The sequence below is a fragment of the Lipotes vexillifer genome, unplaced genomic scaffold, assembly GCF_000442215.2.
Source record: "Lipotes vexillifer unplaced genomic scaffold, Lipotes_vexillifer_v1.1 scaffold23, whole genome shotgun sequence".
Lineage (NCBI taxonomy): Eukaryota > Metazoa > Chordata > Mammalia > Artiodactyla > Lipotidae > Lipotes > Lipotes vexillifer.
In genome coordinates, this window is record NW_006796283.1 from 3,712,244 (window position 1) to 3,737,207 (window position 24,964).

At 54.1% G+C, this 24,964-nt stretch overlaps 1 protein-coding gene across 1 annotated transcript in view; it reads left to right on the forward strand.

Annotated features, from left to right (window-relative positions):
• ACSF3 (acyl-CoA synthetase family member 3) overlaps positions 1 to 24,762 on the forward strand; it is a 52,250-nt gene extending 27,488 nt beyond the window's left edge. Inside the window, exons 7-10 of the mRNA XM_007468444.1 lie at positions 12,577 to 12,703; positions 20,386 to 20,520; positions 20,960 to 21,071; positions 24,429 to 24,762. Coding sequence (XP_007468506.1) covers positions 12,577 to 12,703; positions 20,386 to 20,520; positions 20,960 to 21,071; positions 24,429 to 24,576 — 522 coding nt within the window. The 3' untranslated portion in view covers positions 24,577 to 24,762. The remainder of the gene's footprint in view (positions 1 to 12,576; positions 12,704 to 20,385; positions 20,521 to 20,959; positions 21,072 to 24,428) is intronic.
• The last annotated feature ends 202 nt before the right edge of the window (positions 24,763 to 24,964 follow it).

Below are 24,964 nucleotides of genomic sequence, written 5' to 3' on the forward strand. Positions count from 1 at the left end.
TGAGCATCCCCTGGCCCCGGTGAGGCGGTTCCAGCTTCACGGTGTCCTCTGCTGTCTCCCGTGGGGCCCTGGGGCGGGCTGGGGGCTTCGTTTGCTGCGATGCTTCTTCCCGTGTGTCCGTCTTCCCAGCTGGCAAACTCTGTAAGCACGTGGTGTGGCCTCTCCCTCCCTCTCTCTCTCTCTCTCTCTTTAATTTAGTTACTGAGGTGTAGTTGTCTCTATTTATTGTTTCAATTTGCTCACTTATGTAAGAGCCAAATACCAGCCATCAGAGACGGGTCCATTGACAGATACGGGCCACACTGCCGTGTAACGCAGAGGTGACAGGCCTTACGTGGAACCCTCTTGGCTTGCAGAGGATGCAGACACCCACGTGGGGTGTGGGACACGCTGGGGCAGGAGGACAGTGGCAGCGAGCACCGCTTCCCTTTATGCCCTTAAAATCAGTTACTTGGGCTTCCCTGGTGGCGCAGTGGTTGGGAGTCCGCCTGCCGATGCAGGGGACACGGGTTCGCACCCCGGTCCGGGAAGATCCCACGTGCCGCGGAGCGGCTGGGCCCGTGAGCCATGGCCGCTGAGCCTGCGCGTCCGGAGCCTGTGCTCCGCAACGGGAGGGGCCGCAGCAGTGAGAGGACCGCGTACCGCAAAAAAAAAAAAAAAATCACTTATTTCGTGTGGGCCACGTGCAAGCTGCCGCCCTGGACAGTGGGCTGATGTGTGGGTGCCTGTGCTTCCCCCGCCACCCGCCTCTCCCCTGCTCCCTCTCGCCACTTTCCCTGTCGCTGCCATGGACCATGGATTGCTGCACGGACCATGGAGGTGGGGACGGGGACAGGGGCCCTGCGATGAGTGGTGGGGTGCTGTCCCCACAAAGGCACTCACTTCAGACAAGCAGCTGACCATCGTCAGCCGTGTGCTTCTGCCTCTTAGGGTGAGGTGGGTCCACTACCTGTTTTCCAAGGGCCTGGTAGGAGGTGGCAGGACCCTAAATGAGGACTTCCACACGGGAAAGCGGGTCCAGTTGGCCCCCTGACATGCCAGGTGAGCATCTGGAGCACTTAGCCCCCCTGTGCCGCTTGCCTGCCCCCAAGTGTGCTTTTAATGTCCCCCTGGAGCCACCCCGCCTCCTCTGTTGGCTTCATCCTCCGTGTTGTGAGGACCGGCTCCTGTCCTGGGACTGGGCAGTGGGCAGTGAGCTACACAGCCCTCCCATCAGGATGCATTGGGAGCGGGGCCCACGGCCCAAGAGGCACCGGGCCTTTGGGGACAGGCTCTGCGGTGTGTCCGTTTCTGCCCCTGCCCCGGTCCTGCCCCCTCACCTGGGCTCCCACACCTTCCGCCAGCTCAACTCTCCCTCCTTGGAGCTTGGGTCATGGTTCCACCGGGGACTTTACAGCAACTCCCGCCTCTGAGATGCTTTCAGATGAGGAAGCATGTGTTCCCACGCCGGCAGCTCTCGGGCACGGCCCTGGCCGCTCAACGACAAAGTGGCCCTCGAACGAGGAATACATGTGTCAGGTGTGGGTGCCCTGGGTCAACACGTTCCTGTGCGCCCGAACGGGGGCCCCTGTGAGGGCAGCCAGACTTTTCACTGCAGGGTGGATGGCAGGTGTGGTCTGAAGCCATGCAGTCGCCGGGAGTCCGGGTTCTGGATGCATGCCTCGCCCCCTGCACCCAAGCTGGGTCCCCAGAGTACGGGGACTGCCCGCCCAGTCCCATGGACGGGTAGTGTAACTCCAAGTGGTTCTGAGGCATGGCGGCAGAAACCTGCAGCGCCCTGGTGACCTGGTGATACGCAGGACGGAGTTTAGTCGAAGGTAGTGTTTATGGTTGCACACTATTTTAGGTTGTTTGTTATTAGAACTCCCCCTCCCTGAAGAAATGAAAAAATGCCTTGTCTTTCTCTGGCATAAAGAAAATGGTGATGTGTCTTAGTTTCTTTATTTTAGAGATTTTTTTTTTGAAGTGGATCATTTTTTTAAGTCTTTATTGCATTTGTTACAATATTACTTCTGTTTTGGTTTTTTGGCTGTGAGGCATGTGGGATCTTAGCTCCCAGACCAGGGAACCTGCACCCCCTGTATTGGAAGGTGAAGTCCTAACCTCTGGATCACCAGGGAAGTCCCATGTCTTAGTTTCTTGATACTTGCTTTCTGTAGACCAGAGACTCCCTGGCAGATCTGTACAAAAATTAGACTTGGTGGGTGGGTGAGTCTTTCTGGCACTGAACCCATGATGGGTGTATTAGATGAACCTAAGAACACGCTCAGATGGAGTGTTGAGTGGGATTGTGCTGAGTAGGTGAGGGGTCTTGAGGGGATTCAGTTGAAAGAGTTGGTTTCGGTTCCAGAAGACCCTGACTCTATGCTCCGCGTGTCTGTGGCCACAGAGCCTGCATGCCAGCAGCTCCTGTGCTCGGGGGCTGGTCTGCGTGTCACGGGAAGGGGCAGAGCAGTGTCCGTGGACGGTGGTCATCCTTGTTCGCCAAACCCATGTCCCATCCGTGGCGAGGCACAGCCCAATTTCAGAGATGCTAACCATGAAAAAATGTTCTGTGGAGTTCAAAAGTTAGTATCTTGCATTTCATGCAACTTGCCTGGAAGAAGCTTGTGAATATCTTTTCTTACCATAAGACATCAGAAATCTAGGACTCAGTGCTGGGGGTGGGCAGGAAGTCCCCTCTGACTGGATGAGCTCTGGTCCGCTTCTTGCCCACCATACAGGCCTGCTCGCCTGCGGTCAGCACGCACCTGGCTGTGGGTCCAGCATGATGGAGGAATAAAGAGAGGGTCCACAGACGACAGGAGCTGGAGTGAACGCAGCACGGGGTTGGGTGATCGTGTCTGTAAATTAGCACACAGTAGGTATTGTCAGGACACAAGCACACAGTGATTTGAACAGGTGATGTGCAGTACCAAGAGTGCCTGCCCTGAGACAGAAGAATGACTGTGATGAGAGGTCTCTGTAAGGCACCCAGTGCTGGGGAGTGCTGAGGAAGGGGACACAGGGATGTGGATTTCTAAGGTAGAATGGAACTCAGTCAGAACTGCCCATTTCTCTCTTCAGTTCTGTCAGTTTTTTTGCTTCACATATTTTGATGGTTTGTCCTTAGGTGTGTGAATAAAGTCTATTTTCTCTGATATTAGTACAGCCACCCTGGTCTGTTTTGGTGAGTTGCTATTTGCAGGAATATCTTGATCCATCCTTTTACTTTCCATCCACCCGTGTCTCTGGATCTCAAGTGAGTTTCTTGTAGACAGGCTATACAACTGACCCTTGAGCAACATGGGTTTGCACAGGTCCACTTATATGTGGGGTTTTTTTCCAGTAAACATGCACTGCAGTATTACACAATTCACAGTTGGTTGAATCCATGAATGTGGAACCACAGATACAGAGGGCTGACTGTAAAGTTATATGCAGATTTTCAACTGTGTGATGAGTCTCTGCCCATAACCCCCACATTGCTCAAGGGTCTACTCTCGTTGGGTCATGGATTTTTATCCATTCCACCAATCTGTCTTGAGACTGGAGAATTTAATCCATTTACGTTTAAAGTAATTACTGATAAGGATGGACTGACTTCTGCTATTTGTGTTCTATGTGCCATATAGCTTTTTTTGGTCCCTAATTTCCTGCATTTCTGTCTTTTGTGTTTAGTTGATTTTTTGTAGTGAAATGTTTAAATTCCTTTCTCATTTCCTTTTGTGTATTTTCTCCAGCTAATTTCTTTGTGGTTGCCACAAGGATTACATTTATCATTCTAAAAATTTTAACACTAATTTGGATTTATACCAGCTTAACTTTAATAACATGCAAAAACTCTGCTCCTTTACAGTTCTGTCTTTACCCCTTTCAGGTGTTGATGTCACAAGATTACATCTTTATACATTCTGTGCCCTAAAACATAAGTTAATTCTTTTCAATGTATTAGTCTCGTAGATTATGTAGAAAACAAGATTTGGACTTACAAACCAGAGTTTGTAATACTAGTTTTTACACTGATAATTTTTTTAATGTGTTAGTCTCCTAAATCATGTAGAAAACAATGTGTAATAGTGCATGTATTTACTTCTGTTGAGATCTTTCTTTCTCCATACAGCTTCGGTGTACTGACTAGGTGCTTTCTTTTAACCTGCAGGACTCATTTGAGCATTTCTTGCAGGGCAGGTCTAGTGGTCACAGAGTTCCTCAGCTTTTGTTTATCTGGAAATGTCTTAATTTCTCCCTCACTTTTGAAGAACATTTTTAGTGGATATCGGATTCTTTGTTAACTTTTTTTTCTTTCAGCACTTTGAATATATGGGTGCACTGCTTCTGGCTTCCAGAGTTCTGATGAGAAATCTGCTGACATAACCTTATTGAAGATCTCCGTCCGTTTTGCCCACCCTGGCTTCCACAGTCTGTGTGCAAGCTGCTCTAGGAATACATGCACAGCTGCCTGCGGGGGTGGGGGGATTGGTAGCTGCTACAGAGCTAAGAGCTGAAAATGACCAAAATTAACCACAGTTTACCCTCCAAGCCTTCCCCTGGAAGTTGCAAGCCTTCAACAGACTCCAGGCTTCAAAAATAGTTACATCAGACAGATCCTGCCTGTGCAGTTGCTGTCCAGGTGGGAGCTGGATTCCTGGTGTTTCTTGCTCTGCCCACTTCCCCTCCGGTTACTTTCTTACTGTTGGGTTTCAAGAGTTCTTTGTCAGATATGTGATTTGCCAATATTTCCTCCCAGTTTGTGGCTTGTCTTTACATTGTCTTGTATTTCATAAAGCAGAAGTTTTTAATTTTCATGAGGTCTAATTTCTCTCTTTCTCATAATTTTATGGATCATGCTTTTGGTGTTATCTCTAACTCCAGGTTACAAAGCTTTTCTCCCGAAAGTTTTACAGTTTACATTTATATCTATTGTGCATTTTGGTGAATTTTTGCATTATATATGAAATTAAGTTGGAGCTTATTTTTTTCCATATCCAGTTGTTCAAATACTGTTTGCTGAAAAGACTACCCTTTCTTCTTTGCAATTTTGTCAAAAATCAATTTTACATATTTCAGCAGGTTCATATATAGATTATATATTCTCTTCCACTGATATGTGTGTCTGTTCCTTTGTAATACCACAGTCTTGACTACTGTGGCTTTATTGTAAGCCTCAGAATTGTGGTGTTATTCTACCAACTTTATTCTTGTTCAGAGTTTTTTTTTTTTTTTTTTTTTTTTTTTTTTTTTTTTTTTTTTTTTTTTTTTTTTTCCCTTCCTTTTTTAAAAATTTTTTTCATTTTAGAAATAGCTTGTCTGTATCTACAAAAAACCTTTTGGGATCTTGGTGAAAGTTGCATTAAACCTATAGATCAATTTGGGAAGAATTAACATCTTTACCTTGATGACTCTTTTCAATCCATGAACATGGTGCCCCTCTCCATTTACTTAGGTCTGCTTTGGGGGTGTGTGGGGGGCAGTGTATGTGTGAGGTTTTCAGCATGCTGCTCCTGAACATGTTCTGCTGGGTTTATACCTAAGAATTTCTTCTTTTCTCCATCTCTTTCTTCTCTTCCTCTTCTTTTTCAACGACTGTAAATATAGAATTTTTTGTTTCTAATTGTTTATCACTAGTGTATAGGAATACAGTTGATTCTAGTGTATTGACTTTGTATACTGTAGTAATCCTGGTAAATTTGTTTTTCAGTTTTAGGAGGATTTTTTTTTAATTCCTTGAGATTTTCTATATACACAATTATTTTCTGCAAATAGAACAGATTTATTTATTCTTTTCCAATCTGTATGCCTTTTATTTCTTTTTCTTGCCTAATTGTCCTGACTAGGATTTCCAGTATGATTCCAAATAAGAATAGTGAGAGTGGATGTCCTTGTCCTATTTCCGATTTATGGGGAAAGTATTTGGTCTTTCACTATTAAGCACGACAGTAGCTATAGGCTTTTTGTAGATTCCATTCTATTTTTGATATGCTGAGAGGTTTTTTTGTTTTGTTTTGTTTTGTTTTGTTTTTACTGTACGCGGGCCTCTCACTGTTGTGGCCTCTCCCGTTGCGGAGCACAGGCTCCGGACGCACAGGCCCAGCGGCCAAGGCTCACGGGCCCAGCCGCTCCGCGGCATGTGGGATCCTCCCGGACCGGGGCACGAACCCGCGTCCCCTGCATCGGCAGGCGGACTCTCAACCACTGCGCCACCAGGGAAGCCCTGAGAGGTATTTTTAATATATAAAATTATTTATTTATTTATATTTTATTTTTGGCTGCGTTGGGTCTTCGTTGCTGCGTGGGCTTTCTCTAGTTGTGGCGAGCGGGGGCTACTCTTTGTTGCGGTGCACGGGCTTCTCATTGCAGTGGCTTCTGTTTTTGCGGAGCACGGGCTCTAGGCATGCAGGCTTCAGTAGTTGTGGCACATGGGCTCAGTAGTTGTGGCTCGTGGGCAAAGAGCACAGGCTCAGTAGTTGTGGCACACTGGCTTAGTTGCTCCATCTGCGGCATGTGGGATCTTCCTGGACCAGGGCTCGAACCCGTGTCCCCTGCATTGGCAGGTGGACTCTTAACCGCTGCGCCACAAGGGAAGTCCGAGAGTGTTTTTTATCCTGAATGGATTTTGGATATTTTCAAATGCCTCTTTTGCATTGATCGGGTTTTCTTCATTCGGCTGCTGATAACGGGGGACTGCACGGGTGATCTCCCTAGTGTTTCCAGGACAGACCCCACTTGGCCGCGGTGGGTCATTCTGTTTATTCAGTACTGGATTTGCTTTACTAACATTTTGTTGAGGATCTTTGCGTCTCTGTTCATGAGGGATTTTGTTCTGTAGTTTTCTTTTCTTTCAAATTCTTTCTGATTTGGGTATCAAGGTAATGTAAGCATCATAAAATTAGTTGGGAGGTGTTCCCTCCTCCTTTACTTTCTGGAAGAGATTGTATATAATTGGTGTTATGTATTTTATAGAATTTCCACTGAAACCGTCTGGGCCTAGAGGTTTCTTCTTTCGGAAGGTTTCAACTATGAATTCAGTTTCTTTAATAGTTAAAGGACTATTCAGGTCATCTGTTGCATCTTGGGTGGGTTTTGGTAGATTGTGGCTTTTGAGAAATTGAATACTTTATGCGCATAGAGTTTTTCACAGTATTATTCCCTATTGACCTTTTAATGTCTGCATATTCTGAAGTGATACGCTTCCCACAACTCATGATGATAATTTGTGTCTTCTATTTATTTTTTCTTTGTTATTCTTGCTAGAAGATTATCCATTTTTTAAATCTTTTTTCAAATAATTCACTTCAGGATTCATTGAATTTTCTCCATTATTTTTCTCTTTTCAATTTTTTTTCTTTTTTAAATTTTTGGCCGCAACCGGCGGCATGTGGGATCTTAGCTCCCTGGCCAGGGACCGAACCTGCACCCCTGCATTGGAAGGCGGAGCCTTAACCACTGGACTTCCGGGGATGTCCCTCTTTTCAATTTTTATTGGTTTCAGTTTTTATCTTAATTGTTTCTTCTCTTCTGCTTGCTTTTGGCTTATTTCTCTCTTTTTCTAGTTTCTTAAGGTAAAACGTTAGGTTATTGATTTGAGATATTTTTGTTTTTTTCTAATATATGCATTTAATGATATGAACTTCCCTCTAAACATTGCTTGAGCTTTACCCCTGAAATTTTGATATGTTGTGTTTTAATTTCATTCAGTTCAAAATATTTTCTAATTTTCCTTAAGACTTCTTCTTGACTCATGGATAGTTTAGAAGTGTGTCGTTCAATTTTTCTGTTATTGATTTCCAGTTTAATTCCACTACAGTCAGAAAACATATTTGATATTGTTTCGATTTTTTAAAATTTGTTAAGCTGTGTTTTATGGTCCAGAATGTGGTCTTTCCTGGTGACTGTTCTAGTGCACTTGAACAGAGTGTGCATTCTGCTGGTTTTGGTTGGGGTGTAAATGCCAGGTGAAGCAGGTTGATGGTAGTGTTCAGGTCTCTCAAAGCCATACTGGTTTTCTGACTACTAGTTCAAGCACCAAGTGAGGAGTGCTGAATTCTCCAGTTTTCATTATCTATTTCTCTTATCAGTTTTTTTAAAATCAATTTCTTTATTTCTTTATTTATTTTTGGCTGCGTCGGGCCTTTGTTGCTGCGCGCAGGCTTGTCTCTAGCTGTGGCGAGCGGGGGCTACTCTTCATTGTGGTGTGTGGGCTTCTCATCGCAGTGACCTCTCTTGTTGCGGAGCATGGGCTCTAGGTGCACGGGCTTCAGTAGTTGTGGCTCACGGGCTCTAGAGCGCAGGCTCAGTAGTTGTGGCGCACGGGCTTAGTTGCTCCGCGGCATGTGGGATCCTCCTGGACCCTGGCTCCAACCTGTGTCCCCTGCATTGGCAGGTGGATTCTTAACCACTGCACCACCAGGGAGGCCCCCTCCTATCAGTTTTTTGTTTCATGAATTTTGAAAATCTGTTGCTTGGTGAACACACACTTATGATTACTATGCCTTCTTGGTGAATTGACTTTTATCATCATGTAATGCTGCTACTAACGTTCTGCTGTGAAGTTTATTTAGTTTGGTACTAATATAGCCACTTCCATTTCTTTCGATTGATGTTTGTATGGTATATATTGTTCCACCCCTTTGCTTCTAACCTACCATGTAACTGTATTTGAAATGAGTTTCTTATAGACAGCACATAGTTGGATCATGTATGTTTTTTAATCTAATCTGAAGTCTGTCTTCTAATTGGCAAGTTTAGACCATGTGCATTTAATGTGACTATTGATATGTTTGAATTTAAGCCTCTCATTTGTTATTTGCTTACTGTTCTGTCCCTTGGTTTCTCATTGCTTGCCTTCCCTCTAACTGCCCTCTTTGGGGTCAACTTTTTAGTATTCCATTTTAATTTACCTGTTGAGTTTTTGAGCACGTCTCCTAGTTTTTTAGTAGTTGTTTTAGGGACTACAAAGTACATACTTCACGTTTTGAAATTTACTTAGACTCAACATCTTGACACCTTCCAGGAGAACACAGAACTCCTGCTACATGTACTGTCAAAGAAAAATTAATCATCACTCATGTTAAAGATGATGAGGTTGGGCTTCCCTGGTGGCGCAGTGGTTGAGAGTCCGCCTGCCGATGCAGGGGACACAGGTTCGTGCCCCAGTCCAGGAGGATCCCGCATGCCGCGGAGCGGCTGGGCCCATGAGCCATGGCCGCTGAGCCTGCGCGTCCGGAGCCTGTGCTCTGCAATGGGAGGGGCCACAGCGGTGAGAGGCCCGCGTACCGCAAAAAAAAAAAAAAAAAAAGATGATGAGGCCAACTCAGGACCGTCACGATGGGTGTAGGAGCCACTGCAGTGGGATTTGCAGGAGGGGAGAGAGATCGAGCTCAACTTCAGATACAGCGTCGGCAAGTGTGGGTTCACAGCCAAGGAGCCAGTGGAGTCATTGGATGGAAATTTGCTAAGAGGGAAACATCAAGGGTCAGGGGGATTCTGGCTAAACCGACCTAACAGGATTTTGAAAGCCGGGTGGTCAGACATCAACTGCGAGATGGTGGGGGATGAGGAACCCGGTCAGATATGAGGGTGAGCAGATATCAGGGTGGAGGGGGCCTCTCACTACACTGACTTAGCCAAGTTCTTGCTAAAACTGGATTTTTTTTTTAAAGGTTTTTTTTTTTTTGCTTGTCTTTATGGAAATGAGGTTAGTTTTTTTTTTTTATGTTTTATTTATTTAATTTATTTGTTTTTGGCTGTGTTGCTGTGCGCGGGCTTTCTTCTAGTTGCCACTAGTGGGGGCTGCTCTTCGTTGCGGTGCGTGGGCTTCTCATTGCTGTGTCTTCTCTTGTTGCAGAGCATGGGCTCTAGGTGTGCAGGCTTCAGTAGTTGTGGCACGCGGGCTTGGTAGTTGTGGCTCGTGGGCTCTAGAGCGCAGGCTCAGTAGTTGTGGCGCACGGGCTTAGTTGCTCCACAGCATGTGGGATCTTCCCGGACCAGGGCTTGAACCCGTGTGCCCTGCACTGGCAGGCGGATTCTCAACCAGTGCGCCACCAGGGAAGTCCCCTAAAACTGGATTTTATAGTAAGTGCATAGATGGGCCTAGAGGAGGTTCAGGAGCCTCACTACAGTTGGGTCGAGCAAAGGATCTTTGTCACCACTCTGTGGGTCACTTTGCCCTCTCCCTTTTAGGTTGTTGTTGTCATACGTAACGTCTACTTATACGGTAAGCTCCATTAAACAATGTTATAATTTTTTCTTTCAATGGTCAAAAATATTTTTAAAGTACTCATGAGGAAAAGAATAGTCAGTTTTATTCAACCAGATATTTACCAGTTCTGTTGTTTTTCCTTTACTTCTGATCTTCCAGGTTCATTCTGATGTCATTTCTGTTCTGACTGAAAATTCTGTAGTAATTATTTTAGGTCAGATCTGCTGATGACAAATTCTCTTCTTTCTTCATCTAAGAATGTCCTCACTTTATCTTCATTCCTGAAGGTTATTTTCACTGGATTTGGAATTCTGGGTTGACAGATATTTCAACACTTAAAAAAAAATGTTATTCCACTTTTTTCTGGCCTCCATTGTTTCTGCTGAGAAGTCAGTAGTCGTTTGAATGCCTCTAAGTTATGCTCTGCTGTCAAGATTTTTGTCTTTCTTTTTAGTTTTCAGTGGTTGGATTATGATGTGTCTGGGCTTGTATTTCTTTGGGCTTGTCCTGTTTGGGGTTCATGGAGCTTCTTGAATCTGTACATTAATGTATTTCACCAAATTTGAAGACTTTTAAGCCAAATTTTATCAAATATCTTTCTGCCCCTAGCTTCTCTTCTGGGAATCCAAAAGCATGACTGTTAGCCCTTGTGGTATTGGTGTAGGCTTCTGAGACTCTGTTTATTTTTTCCAATAGTTTTTTCTCTGTTGTTCAGATTGGGTAATTTCTATTGTTCTGTCTTCAAATTCTCAGATTCTTCCCTTTGTAATCTCCATTTTGCTATTGAGCCCATCCAGCAAATTTTTCTTATTTCTGTTGTTGTGTTTTTCAGTTCTAAAATTTCCATTTGGTTCTGCTCTATGTCTTTTATTTCTCTGCTGAGCCTTTATATTCCCACTTATTCACAGTGTTTTTGCCTTTACTTGTTGGAGCACGTTGATAATATGTGCTTTAACATCTTTCTTAGGCACTCCCAACATCTGTGCCGTCTGGTGTTGTCCTGCACTGATGACCTTTTTCCATAAGAGTTGACACTTCCTTGGCTTTTCATGTGCTGAGCAGTTGCGTATTGTGTCCTAGACATTTTGAATATTGTGTTATGAGGCTCTGGATCTTGTTCACTTCCAGTGGAGGATGTTGGTGTTTTTGTTTTACTATTATCTAGTTGACTTCAGTCTGTCAGTTCCAACCTGCCATCTCTGGGGCTGGTTTCCATGTCAGATATTTTCACAGCCTTTGCCTTGCCGTGTATACCTGCCCTGCAGGAGTGCCACCCCGTGGCCAGGCAGACCTTGGCGGCGGAGGAGATAAAGGATGGCAGTGGAAGAAATGGTGAAATACAAATAAAGCCTGCAGTTTAGTTGAAAAAACCAACACCTCCTCTGAGCAGGCTGATGGCAGGAACTCGGCTAGGCCCAGAACACGCAGCCCGGTCCCCTCGGGTGACATCCCTCCTGTGTGAGAACCAGGGCGACGAGTCGACGGCAAGGCTTGGGAACAGGGCTGCTGTGGGGCAGACTCTCCTCACCCTCTGCCTGCAGTGTCGGCCCCCGGGGGCGTTCAGCTTGCCGTCCAGGCCTCAGACAAACAACTCAGACGATTTTACAGCACATTTCGAAGGGGCTCTGATTTATTTTAAAAGAGGGGCATATTCTTTCCCCAGAAAAGCTCATCCCAGGTGGGAGCTGATGAGCTGAACAGGCCTGTATGGCACTTGATCCCGTGGGTCACAGTTACTGTCACTGTCAGCCAACTCCGTGAGCACGGAGCCAGCGAGGGTTCAGCCGAGGGGCTCGCTGGGCCCCGCGGCGTGTGGTGCCACCTCGCTGTGTCCTTGCCTGCCATCACAGACACCGACTCTGTGTCCTCTACCACGCAGCCCCCTTCCCGCCCTCGCTGTGCTCCCAGCAGGGGAAAGGCTGAGATCCCTGCTTCTTGACCGCCCCGCTCTCCTAGGCGCCCGGCTCTCCCTCCTTAACGGGCTGCCCTGTGGGCTCCCTTCCCACCCCAAAGCGGCCGACCGCGAGCTTCTCCAGCAGCCACGGCACGTGTGGGCAGCTTGCTCTCTCCTCCCGTGTCTGCAGTCGGCCCAAGAGACACCCTGAAGACAGTGTCGCGGGAGCGTGGCCTTTGGAGGTGGACAGGCAGGCACGGAGGTGGCGGCCGGCGTGGCCGAGCTCTGGGGAAGGAAGGGAGGTGGACAGCCCCCCCGGGCGGGGCAGGCACGGAGGTGGCGGTCGGCGTGGCCGAGGTGGGCACGGAAAGCTGCGTTTGCCGTCTTCCTCACCCAGGTGTCTAATTTCAGGAGAGCATGTGGGCCTCGGGAGGGGCGGGGGCAGGTGGAGACGTGCCCTGGAGGGGCGAGCTCTGACGCCCACCTCTCTCTCCCGTTGCAGGTTACCCCAGGGTTTGAAGAGAAGGAGGGGGAGCTCCTGGTCAGGGGGCCCTCTGTGTTCCGGGAATACTGGGACAAGCCGGAGGAAACAAAAACCGCCTTCACCTCGGACGGCTGGTTCAAAACAGGTAGGAGGGAGGGTCCAGAGGGGACAGGAGGGTCACCCGGGTACCACCGCACCGGGACGTCCCCTGAATCCTCCCTGGAGGGCAGAGATCGGGTGGGGTACACTTTGTGCTCCCGTCTTAAAGGCTGCACCTCCCACACTGCACCCCAGCCCCCGTGAGGCCTCTAGAAGGAAGGTCCTGAGGCCATGACCCTCAGGGGGGCTAGCAGCCCGCAGCCCTGTAGCCAGGCTCCCATCCTGTCCCTTGGCCCAGCAGCCCTGCACGAGGTGGTCCCTCTGTCGCTCGTGGGTCAGGACTCCCCTTCCCGAGTGACCACTGCACTCCGCCTCCGAGACCCTCCTGGGCGCCCCGCCCTCCCCGCCGCCGCCCCCTGCTTTGTAACCCCGCCCCCGTTTTCATAGAAGGAAGTTGGCTTGCACTTTGGTTTGGGTCCCTCGTTACGTTACTCCCTGCCCTGAAGTCTGCACTCTGTCGCCTGCTAGAGCAGCACGTGGAGCCAGAGCCCGGGGTCTGTGCGTGGGCAGGCAGGCGCCCACCCCCCAACCTCGGAGCCCGCTCACCGGACGCGCACCCGGGGCCCACTCTGAGGAGCCCCACCCCTTCTGTTCCCCCCCCTCCGCCCCGCTCCTCCTTGGTCCCAGCGGTCCCATCGATGTGGACGATTTGGCAGGTACTGGGTGTATTCACGGTTGCAGCTGCATTGATTCACTGGTTTGTGTTCACACGACACACCGGAACAGCAGCTCGTGACAGCCAGAAGGTGGGGTCCTGGGGTTTCTCTTTTTCTTATTGCCCGTCTGTATTTCTAAAACTTTTGTACTGAAAATGCATTATTTCATAATAATAATCTTAAAACAATATTTTCCGAAAAGGAAGGCCTGTTCCCCCGTCGTCATGTGCTGGCCTCATAATTAGACACGCACCTCTTGCCAGGTCTTCTGTGGACCACAGAGCTGAAGAGAAAGGCTGTGTGAGGGGGGTCGGCCGTGACGGGGTGCCGGGCGCACCTGGGGGTGGAAAAGGTGGTGAGCGGTGGATGTGTCCTTGGCCTGGTAACCCCTTGGGGAGCTGCTGCCGGCCGACACCACACGCGTGTCTTCTCCACGGGCTCAGGAGGCGCGGCTTGGTAAGGGCAGAAATCACCTCCAGTCTGCCGCCGTCGTGGGCCTGAGGTCACCAGGTGACAGAGCCGGCGGCCACGTGCAGGCCCCCCAGCAGTCTCGGGGTGCTGGGGCTCTGCTGGGTGGGGCTTGAGGGGGAAGGGGCACATGAGGGGTTCTCCTGGGGGACCTCGGGGCTCCATTTCGGGCCCCCCCCAGAGCAGAGGCCTGTGCCAGGAGCCCTGGCCAGCGCCAGCAGAGGGCCCTGTGGTTGGGGCCCAGGAGCCCGGGCCACCTGTCCCTGCGGCATATTCACACGCGCCCCGGCTTGCCTTTGCAAACTTCGCGTTCATACAGGCCAGCTTGGTGGCAGCCAACCACTATCATTGTCCTTCAAATGCAGTATTTAAGAAATACTACTTTTGAGCTAATCTTGCTTTTTTGTGGGTCCCTCCTGTAGCCCTCCGGGTGTCCTGACTTGGAAATCTGACTTCTTTGTGGCCATCCTGTTTCATTTTTAAATTCAGCTAAAGAGGTGCAACTTTTTTTTTTAAAGCACAGGAACCAAAGCCCTGTGGATTTTGCAGATAGCAAGGCTCACTGAATGCTGGGCCGGCAGCGCTGCGAAGTGCAGGGCAGTCAGCCGTAAAACATTTTAGTCCCTGGTCGTGATGAATATTTCAGTTGAAAGGAATAGCATGCATTAATTATCGTAAAGAGATGTCTTTAGGAGAAAATGATTTTGAAATTCAGTTAATTTCATTGTAATGCGCAGCAAACAGGAAGGGAGTCTGTGTGTTTAATTGGCTCTGGGGGGGGTGGGGGTGAGGCCTGGAAGCCTCGTGCCTTTGTCACAGGCCATTAGTGATACAGGCTGCATAATGAGCGCGGCAATCAGCTCACAGCTGCCGCTCCTGCGGGGGAGAGCGTGATATTAAATAGAAATCAGGATGAATTAAACTTAACCCTTTCCCTGGCCAGCCCTTCCTGCCACACAGATTCTGGCCCGGACTGGAGCGGGGCCGCACCCAGCCGGCTGCTCCTCAGAGGCCTCCTCCGTGTCTGGACGAGAGGAAAGAGGCCTCCCTCGGCCATGCCAGCCATGGCCGCCCTCCCTGCCCTGCATGAAGCCTGGTTTCCATCGCCAGGGAGCTCCCTGCCAGCCCCAGGGGTCCTGGCTGCAGCTCAGGCAGGAAACCAAAGCTCTCTATCCAGAAGCACCTCCAATGGTGACCCTGATTGTGTTCCACCTGCGCACGCCAGGCTGGGGAGAATCTTCCATATGCACACGGGCCCAGTGCCGGCCGGGGCAGGGACATGGCAGTGCCAGGAGCCCCCTCTGCTCAGGGCTTTACCTTGACCCTGCGGACGGAGCTGAGGACACAGGGATGCAGGGACCGAGCTGAGCTGGGCTACAGCTCCTGCCCTCTGGACATGGTAGAAAGACTGTGACGGAACACGGGGAAACAGAAATGGTATCTCTGCCTTATTCTAAAGAAGATTTTCTTGCACCGTTTACTGTTAGAAAGTGGCGTAGTAAGCTGCACACACCTAATGACAAGTCCGCACATGCAGGAGAGACTTAGGTGACTGGGGGGAAGGCGTGTAGGAATATCCCGCGGAGCCCTGACCGGGCATCTCGGTGCTGAGTTCACTCCCCTTTTTCCTTCTCTAACGAGCACATGATGTTATCAGGGGAAAACATAAAAGGCTATTTACGTAAGAAAAAAAGACTCACTAGCAGGAAACAAGAGAGCCCTGGGTGCACACGTGGCCGAGGTCTGCAGCCTCGGTGGAACGTGGAGTCCACTGAGAAGTCGGTGAGGGCCAACTGGGGCCGAGGGCGTGGGTCCCTTGAGCCCAGTAGCCCCAGTAGGAAAGACGAGCCATGGCCACGGGCAGATGGAGAGGAGGTGCAGTTGGACATAAAAATACGGAAAACCTTTTACTTCCTGGTGGTGGAAGAGAAAGTATGGAAACCGTCTCCTTTCACAAATTGGCAGAGATCCTTCCGAAGTTGACACTTGGTGCTGTGAGGCAGGTGCCTGGCACCCGCGGGCGGGTTGTGTGTCAGGAGGGCTCCTGGGAATCAGTCCAAAGGAAACGGGGTGTGGGGGGACGCGTACGATGTTTATAAAGTGGGAAATTGGAGTCCGTTGTTCTGCGCTGGGCTTGTGGATGCCTCGGGGTGCATCCAGACCACAGAGGATCGTGAGCCTTTTGCAACCACGACTCGAGTGATCCTGGCCTGAGGGAGCCCCTGCTGGCATGCACCACACGTGTGTGTGTGTGTGTGTGTGTGGCCGTCATGCGGGTTTGCACCGCCAAGCACAGACGCTAGCTGCTGTCTCTGTGATTGTCACCTGCCCCTTTGTTTTCTCTCTGCCAGTGTTTCCTCAGTAAGCTTCGTTCCCTTACAAACACGGAGGAGACGTTTAAAATCTTCCCGGTTGTCATGTGACGAAGGCCCCAGGGTGGACCCAGGCGTGAGCTCCGTCCTCTTGCTCAGCCGCTCACTCGGAGCCACGCTGAGTTCTGATGTGGTTCTCCCGAAAGCAGTGCTTTTATTCTGACCATCAATAGTTAGGAATCAGGCAGCGTGTTGAAAGGAGGGGGCCCAGTGCTTCGTGTGAGGGGTGTGACAGAACGTGTAGCTGGAGGTGGTCGACCCCTTCACGTCTGGTGACCGCGTAGGACCAGAGCCCTGGGCATGGCCCCCCAGGCCCCCCAGGCCGTGTGGTGTGGTCAGGCTGCCGATCCCGCCGGCCCCCGCCGCGCCGCGGGGCTTGGGCTCTGCGTGGAGGCGCCCTGTGAACAGGAGGCTAGGGCTGTGTTGTGGGCCTGTCTGCTGGTCGTCCCTTTGTGTGTGTTTTACCCTTTGTTCCCCAGCGGTCGTCAAGAGCTGTTCCTCCATGTTCTTCTGAAACACCCGGCTTTGTTGGAGTTAAGTCTCCGAACCACCTGGAGCGGCTTCTGTGCGGACGGCGTGTCCCCATCCTGAGCGCTCCTGCTGGGCCTCTGTGCTGCCCTTTGTTTTTTTTTTGTTGTTGTTGTTGTTTGTTTTTCTAGGTTTTTTGTTTTTGTTTTTGTTTTCCTGGCTGCACCAGGTCTTAGTTGTGGCGTGCAGGATCTTTACTTGCGGCATGTGGGATCTAGTTCCCCAACCAGGGATCGAACCTGGGCCCCCTGCATTGGGAGCACAGAGTCATAACTACCGGACTGCCAGGGAAGTCCCTACGCTGCCTTTTGGCCGCTGCGTCTACCCTGGTTGGCCTCAGACCTCTGGGAAGATCTTTGTTTTTATCAAGGCCCCACGTGTGCAGCTGGAAGACTCCAGCGGTCTGTCCGGTTTGGGAAGGCCGCGTGGCCCTTGTACCCCAGCCGTGCCCATCTTGGCCGCCTGGAGGCTGCCAGACACCTATGGATGCACCGTTCAGGGTTGAGCCACGTGGGAGCCGGAGTGTTTCCCGAGGCAGGAGGGCTCATCTGTTCTGGCCTCCGGTCCTCCTGGGAGACCCCCCTGTGCTTGCCACCCACACCAGCGCACAGCTCCCACCGGCCTCCTTTCTCCTCATCGGCCACGTTCCCCAGGAGCCTCCTGAGGCTGGGCGGGTGGGAGGTGAGCTCTGGAGAGCTCGTGTCTGCCAGCGTCTTCGTCCTGGCTGGGCCGGGTCCAGGAGTCTGGGCTAGAAATTGTCTTTATTGGTGTCAGGCTTCCACGTGTGCTGCCGGCTGCAGCTGCGTTATTCCTGGTGCATCGTGACCTCTCCCCTCTTGAGGTCCTAGAGAATCTTCTCTTTGCCCTGGGAGCCCTGAAGTCGACAGGCCATGCACCCTGGGGGCTCTGGAGACCATGTCTTGTAATTCCAGGGGTTGATGGCTGATTTTCTGCCCTCTGATGCCCAGCAGGGGTCCGGGGGCTGAGAGCAGGAAGAGGGGGTGGGGAGGTCCAGCCACCGCTGCTCAGCCCGTGGGCTCCCGTGTTGCTGTCCACCCTCCTCCGTCCGCAGAGAAGGACCGGTGGCCTTGCGCTGGGGGCCGGTACCGCTGTTCCTCGCTCGGCCCATCCTCGCCACCTCCCGCAGGGCGCCTGCCACCCTGGCCGTAACCCGCCTCACACAGCCTCCCTCCAGCCCGCAGGGTCTGTCCGCTTGCTTTCCAGCTGCCAGTTTTCTCACCATCATGCCCTCTCCTGTCTCCCTGTGCACGGCTTTGTGCCTTGAAAACGACAGTTGCTGTTGATTTTACTCCGAGAGGGAGAGAACCAAGCTGTGTGCTCAGGCGAGGCTTTCGCCCTGGGAAGTTGTCGTGTCTTCATCTTCCTTCTAGCGTCTTCCTTGGCCTCCTGCACAGCCACGTGTGAGGGGCACAGAGCCGCTGGGGCCTCCTCCCTCCGTCTCCGCGGGGCCTCTCCTGGGTCTTCTGTGTCTCGAATATCCCTCTGCCCCCCCTCACGAGGACGTGTGTGATCACATAGAGGCCACTGGGTAGTCCAGGGTGGTGTTGACATGTTGGCAACCCTGCCTGACGGTGGACCCGGGAAGCAGCAGGGCTCTCCCGCGGGGCTTTTCCTCACTCAGCACACAGACCCCCAGACCTCCCCCGGGACGATGTCCGTGTGTCCTCAGCGCCATCCCTACCACTGCGGTGCCTGGCTTTTCTCAGAGAAGATCCTAATTCTCACCGCTATTCATCAGGCTGGATGAGGGTCAGCGTAAGAGCTGGTGACAGGAGACAGTGCAAGGAAGCCGCCGTAACTGTGAGCTGGTGCGCGGGGAGGGGGCACCTGGAGATGCCACAGAAGTGATGTCTGAGCAGAGGGACAGCGAAGGGGACCGGGCAGATGGAGAACCAGATGCCGCAGATGGGGTAGCGGGTGTGAGCACCCCTGGGGTGAGGGCAGGGCGTGTGGGTGCAGCCATGGGGAGCTCTCACCCTGACTTAAGTTGGTGTCGCTCTTCATCAGGCTGGATGAGGGTCAGCGTAAGAGCTGGTGACAGGAGACAGTGCAAGGAAGCCGCCGTAACTGTGAGCTGGTGCGCGGGGAGGGGGCACCTGGAGATGCCACAGAAGTGATGTCTGAGCAGAGGGACAGCGAAGGGGACCGGGCAGATGGAGAACCAGATGCCGCAGATGGGGTAGCGGGTGTGAGCACCCCTGGGGTGAGGGCAGGGCGTGTGGGTGCAGCCATGGGGAGCTCTCACCCTGACTTAAGTTGGTGTCACACAGAGCAAAGAGGGTACAGGTGACATGGCCAGAGACCCCGAAGCCATGTCGGCCTTGGTATGGGCAATGGGGGCGTCCCTGGCAGGACCAGGGCAGGGCAGTGACCCCCCCCACCCCCAACACCGCTAGGTCTCTGGCCGGCGGAGGCCTGGCTGGGCCATTGGGTGCATTTAAGGGGCTGATGTCCGGTGGTTGGGAAGCCGTCGGGAGACCCAGTGGCTGTCCAGTGTGGAGGGGACATGGCTGGAGCCGGGGCTGCACAGCAGGATTGGGAGAGGGGCCCCGGTGGGCCTCATGGGATGGGGGCAGACTGCGTCCTGTCCCTGCGGGCCACCTTTTACTCCACGCCTGCATCCTTTCCCGCCAGCCGGCCACCTGCCCCGTCCCTCTGTCCGGAGACCACAGTACCTCTAGTTCCTCTGCTTCCCATCAGGCAGGAGGCCCCACACCTGCAGGAGCCCAGCTCCTGCTGCGTCACAGCCCACCGCAGCCAGCCAGGCAGTGGCATCCGTCTTGTTTAATAGGCTGGGGCGCCCCGCGTGGCAGGCCGCCAGGAGTGTGAGCTGACGGATGGGCCTCCTGCGTTGGACGGTGTGATGTATCATGAGGTATTGATGATTTATTCCAGCTAATCACCCGTGTGCAGCGTGGGGTGTGTGAGAGCAGACAGTGAAGATCAGCGCCGCTCTCAGAGTGCGCGGCGGGCGTCCCCACGTGCACAGGCTCACACGTCCGTGCACACGTGTGTGTACACTCACACTCAGCCCCACCCCCCGACCACAATGCCCTGGCTGGCGTGCGGCCCCGGCCCTCGCTGACCTCGTCGCCCCCCTCTCAGGTCTCTGGCGCCTCCTGAGGTGGGACCGCGTGGGTCCTTAGCTGGGCAGGACTCCCGCCAGGACCACGTCCAGGAGAAGTGGGTGGGGAAGCCCCGGCGCTGAGCATGGCGGGTTGGGGGGTGGGGTCCCTCCCTCCTGCCAGACCCCCACGTGACACTGCGTATGGCCCAGAGCCCCGTTGGGAAAGGGCCTGCTGTGGCCCTGCTGTGGCCAGCACCCCAGGGAGGCCCTGATGCTCTTCTTTCCTGCCTCTGTGGTCCTGGGCTGTTTCACGGGGGTTCTGCCCATCCCTGTGGGACGCCGCCACCTGCCTAGGGGCAGGGCCATGGAGGCGTCTGGCGTCGGCGTCACGCGAGGTCCCAGCTGTCCGCCTAGTGCTTGCTGCCTTGTCCCAGAAAGGTGTTGACGCTCCCAGACGCGGGGCCCACACGTGCCGGGGAGGGTGGCACTCACATGCGTGTGCGGCGCCCACTGCGGCCGAGCCAGGTGCCTCCCACTGACCCGAGCCTCTCCCCAGGTGACACGGCCGTGTTCAAGGATGGCAGCTACTGGATCCGCGGCCGCACGTCCGTGGACATCATCAAGAGCGGCGGCTACAAGGTCAGCGCCCTGGAGGTGGAGCGGCTCCTGCTGGCCCATCCCAGCATCACGGGTGAGCCGCCAGGTGCCCGGACCCTGACCTTTGGATGACACAGCTGCACTCGGCCACCCGGGCTGTCTTGGGACCGGTCCAGATGTGTCTTCCTGTGTGTGTGTTGTTGACAAAATGGGGACCAGGTACCCATGGTGGGGCACAGCACCAGGGCCTGCCTCCCCTCCCCTCCCCGCCCCTCCCCACAGTCGGCCTGCTCCCCCGCCCCCCGCCTGGGTCCAGGCTGGCCAGGTGCCGGCCGGAACCCCGTGCTCAGGAGTGGTGGTGTCCTGGGCCGTCCTGACCCCTCAGAGACTCCATATCCCCTGTCTCTGGCCACTAGGCGGGCTTCTCTGGGGGCGGCGGGTCCCAGGTGTTTCCCACACGTGCCCGCTGCCCTGCAGCCTGCGGTGCTCGTCCTCCTGTGCTTCTGAGGTCCCCCACCCTCTTCTTTCTCCAGACGCGGCTGTGATCGGAGTTCCAGATGTGACGTGGGGCCAGCGGGTCACCGCAGTGGTGACCCTTCAAGAGGGACACTCGCTGTCCCACAGGGAGCTCAAAGAGTGGGCCAGGTGAGGGCCGGGCGGGTGGGCGGGGTCTCGGGCTGGGGGCTGAGGGCCAGGTGACGTGGTCCTGCGCCCCCCGCACCACACACACACACGCATGCACACACGCACACGCACACAATGCACACACGCGCATGCACGCACGCACACGCATGCACACATACATGCACACGTGCGCATGCACACACACACATACACGCACACATGCACACATACACTCATACGCACGTGCAAAGGGCCCCAGGGAAGCTGTGTCGTGACGATGGGAGCAGATGTAGGACCCCGACCCCTGACTCAGGTGTAAGCTTCCGAGGCCAGGTCAGAGGTGGACGGGGTCCCATGGTGAACGAGTGCGTCCCCTCCTGGGTGTAGGAGGAACCTTGTCAAGGAAGGTCCGTTCCCAGGAGTTGAGCTCAGAGCCATCCCGACGGGACCCCGGGGCGTGGGCTGAGCAGGCTCGGGGCGCTGCTGGGCCCGAAGCACGTGCTGAGCACAGGGCATCACACGGGCCCCTGGGTGCTCGCTGCTGGCCCCAGGCCAGAGCTCAGAAAGGAGCTGTGAGTTACATCCCCAAGGCCTTTATTTTAGATCCAAGAGGTCCCTCCTCTGGTCCTCTCTCCCCACACCCCCTACCCGACTTGCCTCCTCCTCTGCACTGAAGATATTTGTGGCTCATCCACCGTGATTTCACAAACAGGAGGAATCCTTGTTTATCAGGGCAGCACAGCTGGGCGATTAGATTCCCCTGGATTTGCAAAATCACAGTTGGAACTTTGCAGTTTCACAAAGGCACGAAGATTCTAGTCGGCTTTGCCGCTTTGGTTAAACAGTTGCTTTGTTAAAAGAAAGAACCTGCCATCCTGTGCTGAGAGCAGGTCTCTCGGCCCTCAAACCTGCTTCTTCACGCCCGGGGCTCCCGTTGTCCCCTCACCGCAGGGGCTTGTGCTGCCGGCTGTGGGCCTGAGACCCCGGCTGGGGCGGCGCTGTGCTGTGTGCTGAGGCTTTGGGTCCCTGGGGAGATGCTCCCAGCAGGGCGGGCCTGGGGTGGGTGGTCAGCCTGCAGTCTCCACGCGGCCGGTTCCCTGGGCTTTGTGTCCTCCCATGGGGCGGTCACTGGACAGTGACCCCGCGGCTGCCCACCCCCGGGAGGGAGGGCAGGGACCTTCCTTTCAGAGGCAGGGCCGGCTCCGCCCCCGCATGGGGGGGAGTGGGGGAGGGGCCTCACTCCAAGCTCAGAGAAGCTGCTCTCTTTCTGTGTCCTGTTCGTTGCCTTTTGGGGGTCTTTTTTAAAGGGTTTTTTTTTTTTTTTTAATAATGTCTTCCCTTTTGCTGCCATTTTTTTCATTTATGAAGATTCCTGAATCTTACAAGACCCCCAAGCAAAGGTCTGTCCTACGTCCTCCTGCAGACCCTGCGCTGTGCTCCTAGTGAAGTTGGGGGAGGCTGGCACCCCCGCCCCAGCTCAGGCACCACGACACTTGGAGGGGCCGGCGTGGCCTCTGGGCTCGGTGGCAGCACCACATTCCCCGTCTGGGACGTGGCCCGCCCACCAAACTGTCCAGTTGCAGTGGCCCCCGTGGGGCTTACACCCCCGGGGATAATTCAGAAATCCGGTGTCCAGATGGCGCAGGCGCTGCCGTCCGATCAGACCGTGGAGGGGGAGACGCTGCTGGGCCCCCGGGCCATCTCCCTTCCCCACAGGGCTGAGCGGTGGAGCTGAGGCCACCGCTGTCCACGGGGCTTTTCCCACAGGGAAGCTGGCTCTGTAACAAACCACTCAGCACTGCTGTGTTCCTGCCCAGGGCCTCAGTTTGCCTGGGAGCTGCTCTGATAGTTTCCTATGAGACCAGTTGCTAAGCTGACGCCCCTCGTAGGGGAACGGGGTTTGTTCTCAGAATCCGCGGGTCTGCAGGCTTTAGGCTGCGTCCCTCTACGTCCTCAGTTTCTGCCGCTTCGTGGCGGCCGTGAGCTAGGCTTCCGCCTGTGTGTCCTGCCTTTGCTGTGACCCCACCCCGCCTGTGCGCTGTCGTCCTACCTTTTACTTTTATGTCATTACAAGCCCCACGCTATGTTCTTGAACACTTTTTGTTCAAACGGTTATCTCTTAAGGAGGATTCACTAATAAGGAAGGTGACACATATCCTGTGTCTGGCACTCTCCGCCCATGGCGGCCCCTCGCACCACAGACCCTCAAGTGTGGGGAGTGGGTCAGCCGCTAGGGACCCCAAGCTCCTGTGTCTGAAGCCTTTAATTTCCTCTTCATCCTTGAAGGAGACCTTCTCCGGGTTTGGGATTCTAGACAGACGGGGCTTCCTTTTCCTTCGTGTTCCACTCCCGCCTCAACTACTCTTCACACAGGGCCCTGCATCCTTGCGGCTGCCCCTTGACCCGCTCCACGCTGGTGGGCGGAGAGGAGGTGGGTGCCGCCTGGGAGGTGGTGCTGTGCAGCGAGGGGGGCGGGGAGCGGGTGTCCCTGGTGGAACCTCCGTGACCTTTGGCCCGGAGCAGGCGATTTGCGCCAGAGCTGCCCCGAGGTAACAGCGTTTCTCGCCATCTGTGGGCAGATGGACGTAGGCACCAGCTACTGAGGCCAAGGGATGGGGTTTCTCTGCCCGCCCTCACCGGCCCCTTGCTGCACACGTCCTGAGTGGCCAAGGCTGTCCCTACTCCTGCGGGCCCCAAGCAGACTTCACGGTGCCGCTGTCCAGAGCCCCACTGCCCAATGCCCCGCTGTCTGCGTCACTGGCAGCAGCCACAGAGCGTGGAGCCTTTGTGGGCCAGGAGGCCACGATGGGTGGCCCCTCTCCCCACCGCCCCAGGTAGCATCCTGTGCACCTGCTGGTTCCTTATTGAAGGGCCCCGTGTGCGGCCCTCGAGCAAGGAGCAGGCAGCTGTGCTCAGGAGAAGCTGGGCGTGGTGTGCAGAACTGCCTGGGGCTGGGCCCACCACGTGGCCGTTCACAGGAGGGAGCATTGTCTAACGGTGCTCCTCTTGGGGGTGCGGCTGCAGGCCAGTTGCTGGACCCAGACGGCCACTCCCACTGCTTGGGCACCAGGCTCTGGGGTGGGAGGGGTGGCTCCAGCCGGCGTGTGTGGTCATGGCACCCAGGGGTCTGTGAGGTGCCCACCCACCTCCCCCGGCTGTCTGGACAGGGCTGCAGTGAATGGACCGCGAGATAGGACCAGTTCTTTCCAGCTCAGGGGCCCCGGGGCGGGGTCTCGGGAGGCCTGGCCCTGGGTGAGGCTCACCCTCTCCCCCAGTGGGCAGAGGGGCATCTCCATGCCCAGGCCCAGGCCCCGACCTGCTGCGGAGGCGCCACCCGCGCCCGCAGCTCCTGCCCTCAGGCCTGGCCTGTCTCTGCAGAGGTGTCCTGGCCCCGTACGCGGTGCCCTCGGAGCTCCTGCTGGTGCAGGAGATCCCGCGGAACCAGATGGGGAAGGTCAACAAGAAAGAGCTTGTCAGGCAGCTCCACCCGCGCGACTGGGGCGCCCCCGAGACCGGGCACCAGTGAGCCGGCTTCCCACCTGGCCACACCTGACCGGAAGGAAACCGCCTCGTGCCCTCTGTCCCGGCCTCATGGCCACGGCACACCACACAGCTCCGTGTGCTCTGCACTCCCCGCCCCCCAGGTCCCTGCGGGTCTGGAGGTGCCATGGGGGAAGCAGGTCTCCCTGGAAACTCAATAAACGCTCCACAGAGAAGCAGACACCTGTCCTGTGCTCCTTCCCAGGGCCTACATGGTCCCCGCCCACGGCACAGGGAGGGCCCGGTCTGCATGCGTGTGCATGGTGCACAGGGCGGGGGTCTCTCTGGTGGACTCGGACGATGGTCCTGGGCGTCCAGGGGAGGGCGTTTCCCACCACACGAGCTCCTTGCTGGGGTGTCCGGCACCCGTGGCC